At 37.3% G+C, this 5,849-nt stretch overlaps 1 protein-coding gene across 1 annotated transcript; it reads left to right on the top strand.

Moving 5' to 3' along the window:
• Positions 1 to 387: 387 nt before the first annotated feature.
• Positions 388 to 1,152, top strand: LOC111547093 (60S ribosomal protein L10-like). The gene has a single exon (XM_023218742.2). It carries the CDS (start codon positions 430 to 432, stop codon positions 1,072 to 1,074), a length of 645 nt encoding a protein of 214 aa, XP_023074510.1. The 5' UTR covers positions 388 to 429; the 3' UTR covers positions 1,075 to 1,152.
• Positions 1,153 to 5,849: the final 4,697 nt, after the last annotated feature.

Raw genomic sequence — 5,849 nt, 5'->3', positions numbered from 1 at the left:
TATTTGTCTCAGACTATTCTAACACAACCTTTGACACAGGGTATGTTGAAATTGATCTTACGGGCACAATATTTTTCATTCTTACTGGGACAAAGGCAAATAAGAAATTCCCATTTACACCTCCTGAACAACAGAATGAATTTAAAGTCTTGGTCTAGAAAAATGTCTTAGACTATGAGCAATTTACAGAAAAATCACATTGATCTATGAATCAGACCAAAGAACAAGAATTGGCAAGTATACTGCAAGCCTCTCATACGTATGTGTGAGAAAGTAAGAGAGAAACATTTTGCAGATTCAGAGATAAATCATATTAGTACAGTTTTTAGGGGTCTGGTAAAACTGGTGGTTCAGGGCATGCTCTGATCTCTTTTCAAAGTGTAGAACAATCTTTGCCTTCGGCGCGCCACTGAAGATCCTGGTGTCGCCATGGGCCGCCGCCCCGCCCGTTGTTACCGGTATTGTAAGAACAAGCCGTACCCAAAGTCTCGCTTCTGCCGAGGTGTTCCTGATGCCAAGATTCGCATCTTTGACCTGGGGCGGAAGAAGGCAAAAGTGGATGAGTTTCCACTCTGTGGCCACATGGTGTCAGATGAATATGAGCAGCTGTCCTCTGAAGCCCTGGAGGCTGCCCGAATTTGTGCCAATAAGTACATGGTAAAAAGTTGTGGCAAGGATGGCTTCCATATCCGCGTGCGGCTCCACCCCTTCCACGTCATCCGCATCAACAAGATGTTGTCCTGTGCTCGGGCTGACAGGCTCCAAACAGGCATGCGAGGTGCTTTTGGAAAGCCCCAGGGCACTGTGGCCAGGGTTCACATTGGCCAAGTTATCATGTCCATCCGCACCAAGCTGCAGAACAAGGAGTATGTGATGGAGGCCCTGGGCAGGGCCAAGTTCAAGTTTCCTGGCCGCCAGAAGATCCACATCTCGAAGAAGTGGGGCTTTACCAAGTTCAATGCTGATGAATTTGAAGACATGGTGGCTGAAAAGCGGCTCATCCCAGATGGCTGTGGGGTCAAGTACATCCCCAATCGTGGTCCTCTGGACAAATGGCGGGCCCTGCACTCATGAGGGCTTCCAATATGCTGCCCCCACTTAATACCAATAAATTCTACTTCCTGTCCACCAAAAAAAAAAAAAAAAAAAAAAGTATAGAACAAATAATTGCATCTGCTATATCTCACTTGTAAAAAGGAAGTTTAAAGGGCCCATATTGAGGTCTAGAGGCACCTTATTCCTTACTTGGGACTTCTGCTCTGCCTTGTTTTCTGGATGAACTACAAGACTGTCAAATTTGAATGGGGCCCAGGGAAACAAAGGTTTTTGCAACAGGTCCAGGCTTCAGTGCAAGTAGGTTTGACTTTTGGGTTTTACTGCCTTTCAAAACTTATGATACCAAATGTAACTGATAGCAAAAGATGTCCCAAAAACAGAATCTCAATTTTATGGGTATGTGTGAATTTATAAAACAAAATGTGTTGATTGAAATACTAAATTTATCTAAAATTAAACTTTTCACATAGGTCTGTACCAATCACAGAGACAAGTATTTCAGTGTAGTTGCATTTTAATCTCAACCACCCTTGATTTCTGAATGATTTTGCTTCATATATTTAGCTGTCCTGTTATTTGGTGCAAACAAATTTATAATTATTATTTACTTTTCTTTAAAAATTGTGATTTTGAGTGTGTTTATTAGAGACAATATAAAGAGGATAATATAGAAGGGTTATTTTAAGAAGGAAGCTACTTTTAATTCACCATGTTACCAAAATCAGTCATTTTTAGAGTCAATAATTATTCTACAGAAATGTAAATTGTTACAGAAAAGTTTTTTTAAAGTTTTGTGTTTTTCTGCTATGATAATTTATGTTTTAATTCTTCAACTTTACTTTGTTCATCTGTTCAACTTCAAGACTCTCATATAGTTTATGCTTATAACCATGAAATATGCAAAATCATATGTAATTATAAATTTATATTCCCAAATCAATTTTGAAAACTGGGACAAAAATTTTCCAGAAGGAATTTTCAGATAATTAAAGCATTAAAGACTCATATTTTAATATTTGCCAAAATGATGACAGGTCTAAACATATGCATAATATTCTAATATGAGATGATGCCTTTTCTCTTAGTTTCTCAATATTTTTTGTGGTTTGTATATGTATGTTCACTAAAATTTGAAAATAAATCATCATCTCTGTCTCTTTTTCCTTTCCTCTTATTTTAGTGTGGGGTATGGTTATATGAGTTTGAATGTATGTATGTATTTAAGATAAAATATAATTTGATTAAATAATTCTTAAGGTTTGATTTATGACATAAATAGCATTCATTTGTAAGTATTAGAATTAACAAAATATATTAGACCATTCTCCCGCTGCTATAAAGAAATACCTGAGAACAAGTAATTTATAAAGGAAAAGGCTTAACTGACTCACTATTCTACACGGCTAGGGGGGCCTCAGGAAACTTACACTCATGGTGGAAGGCCCCTCTTCACAGGGCAGCAGCCCGACACTTATAAAACCATCAGATCTCATGAGACTCACGAGAAGAACATGAGAGAAACTGCCCCCATGATTCATTACCTCCACCTGGTCCTGCCCTTGACATGTGGGGCTTATTATAATTCAAGGTAAGAGTTGGATGGAGACACAGAGCCAAACCATATCACAAAGTTTATTTACTTTTACCACAACATTAGAAAAGAGCCTACTTATTACCATTAGTAAGACATCCATTATACTTACAATTGAATTAGATAAATAGTAAGTTAACGTTATGTTGGGTAAATAAGTATTCTCAATTTTTATTCTCAATATAGTACTATATGTATATATTTTGAGATGGAATCTCATTCTGTCATCTAGGCTTGAGTGCTGTGGCACAATCTAGATTCACTGCAACCTCTGCCTCCAGGTTTAAGTGATCCTCCCACCTAAGCCTCCCTAGTAGCTGAGATTACACATGTGCCCCACCACACCTGGCTAATTTTTGTATTTTTAGTAGAGATGAGGTTTCACCATGTTGGCCAGGCTGTTCTTGAACTCCTGACCTCAAGTAATCCACCCACTTCAGCCTCCCAAAGTGTTGAGATTATAGGTGCAAGCAACCACACCCAGCCCTGAATTTTTTATTATAAGATAATATGAGCTAATTGAAAAAGTAAAAAAGTACAAAGTAGGGGAAATATATCAAGTATTAAAATTTGAATCTACAAATCACAAATCATCTTAATAAATATTGATGTCTAATGGGTTTACTTCATGTCTGTGTGTATATGTCTCTTTATATTTTCTAAGAATTTGGATTCTACATTATCTACTGCTTTGCTTCCTTTTTTAAACATTAGATCATAAGCATCCTCTCATGTCTTTAAACATTATTTGAAAATATAATTAAAACCAGTCAAGTAATGCTTATTTACAACTTGTTTGAAAATACTTAAGCTGTTTTTATAATTGTATGTATGTCATCTACTTCAACATTGTAAAATTCTACTTGTAACTCTCTAGATAACTTTTATAGTTATATACTTCAATGTCTAACTCTTTTCATGTGATAAATTTTTAAGTGTGATAAATGGGCCAAAGATGAATTACATATAGATGCCTTTGACCACATTACAGAAACCTGCTACAAACATATCCTGCTACAAACAATTAAGTATCTCACAAAAGAGAACGTTCAGAATTATGTAGACTTCAGATATAATACTATCAAAATTTCATCTCTGCTTCTTAGTACAGTGTGGCCTCTGCTTTTCACCATGCTGGCTCTATCCTACATTGCTTCTCTCATGGCTTTAAGAATGTTGCCAGCAACAAATAAGACAATGTGCTTTCCTGGTCATGCCCGAGAGAAGAGAGATCTCAATCTCAATTCATTTGAGCTAAGACATATTTTCACTTCCGGACCAATAACATTTACCAGAAAGAAGGCATGGAAATTATTGATGACCACAGAAACATAAAAGGAATAGAGTCATAATCCTAGGTTTTGCCATGAAGATTCATCTGCATAGGGCACTCTTTTCTAAGGCTGACATATTTGACCTCCTTTGCATTATTCAAGTATGGACTCATTTGTTTTCTCATTAAAATATTTTCTAAATTCACTATCTAAAATTTCTAGTTTAGATGTCCCACCACAGCAAACATTTCATGTTATATTGATTTCATAAGACTTCTTACTATCTAAACTTACATTATTAATTATTGTATGTACATATTTATTTTCTATTTTCTTTGTAAGTATGAAAGTACCATGTTTATGCCACACTTCCCCCAACTAGAATTGAAGCAGCCTAAACATCTCTGCCTTATTACTGAATTATCTGCATCTGACACATGGAAAATTTTCAAAAAAATATTTTCAGAAAGAAAAAATTTAGAATAAGACAAAAAGAACGTGGAGAAGGATGGAAATGAGGGAGGAAAGGAGGGAAGGAGGGTGGAAGGAAGGAAAAAGAGAGAAAAAGTAAGGAAGGTGAATGTATAAATACATTTTAGATGATGCATCAAGACAATTCCAATGTCTAACGCTCCTGTAAATGGCCATATTGGTACCTGCAATAGTTATCTACTGCTGTATAACAAATTGCCCCATATTAATCAACTGCTGGAAATAAACATTTATTATCTCAAACAGTTTCTGAAGGTCTGGAATGTTGGGTCAACTTAACTGGGTGTTTCTGGCCTAAGAACTCTCATGAGGTAGCAGTCAAGCTGTCAGTGGAGACTGCAGTCATCTAAAGAATTGACTGGAGATTAATGAACTGCTCCCAAGCTTACTAATATGGTTGTTGATAAAAGGGTTCAGCTCCTGACCACATGGATTTATCATAGGGCTGCTCACAATATGACAAATGGATTCCCCGAAAATTGTATTCCAAAAAGGGAAAGAGTAAGGCAGAAATCAAAATGACTTTTATATCCTAATTTCAGAATTGACATACCATCATATCTGCAATATTCTGCCAGGCACACAGACAAACCACAGGGCAATGTAATACAGGAATACACTAGGAATCACTGGGAACTCTGTCGGAAGCTAGATAATACAATTCACTCTCTGCCTCTCAGTGATTCATTCCAGTCAACCTTTACAAAGTCCCATAGTAGACAAATACCATAAGAATAACAGCTCAGTGTCTAGAATCTTATTTAAAATAATATCTGGAGGAAGATATGGCTCCTTTGATGTAGTGCTCAATACAGCTTCTTAGGTGCAGTCCCTCTGAATCTGTAGCGGTATAAACTGCAGAGACAAAATACACACAAATGTACATACACCAAGTGTAGAAAAATAAGCCTAGGATCATCACCAGGAATGTTCTTATTCAAAAAGGGGGAAACAGAAGGCACAAAATAATCATTCCTCCATTTGAAGTCCAGTCACGCAAATATTGGATATTCATTGATTAGAACTCAGTTCCCTGGCCAAGGAGTTATTCTCCAAGACTCTTATTCAGCTCTCTGAGTCATCCTTACTGTTTTTATTTTTATTACTTTTTTAAAATCAAAAGCAGCACATGTGTATAGCTGAGTAGTATTCTCACCTGCACGTAGAATTTTGCAGCAGCCTTTTTCCTTCCTCCCTTCCTTCCTTCCTTCCTTCCTTCCTTCCTTCCTTCCTTCCTTCCTTCCTTCCTTCCTTTCTCTCTCTCTCTCTCTTTCTTTCTTTCTTTTTTTTTTTTTTTTCTTGAGACGGAGTCTCGCTCTGTTGCCCAGGCTGGAGTGCAGTGGGATCTCAGCTCACTGCAAGCTCCGCCTCCCAGGTTTAAGCCATTCTTCTGCCTCAGCCTCCCGAGTAGCTGGGACTACAGGTGGCCGCCACAG

The sequence above is a fragment of the Piliocolobus tephrosceles genome, chromosome 3 (assembly GCF_002776525.5).
Source record: "Piliocolobus tephrosceles isolate RC106 chromosome 3, ASM277652v3, whole genome shotgun sequence".
In the NCBI taxonomy this organism is placed as follows: Eukaryota; Metazoa; Chordata; class Mammalia; order Primates; family Cercopithecidae; genus Piliocolobus; species Piliocolobus tephrosceles.
Note: the sequence above shows the minus strand (reverse complement) of the source record. Positions and strands in the feature narration are given on the sequence as shown.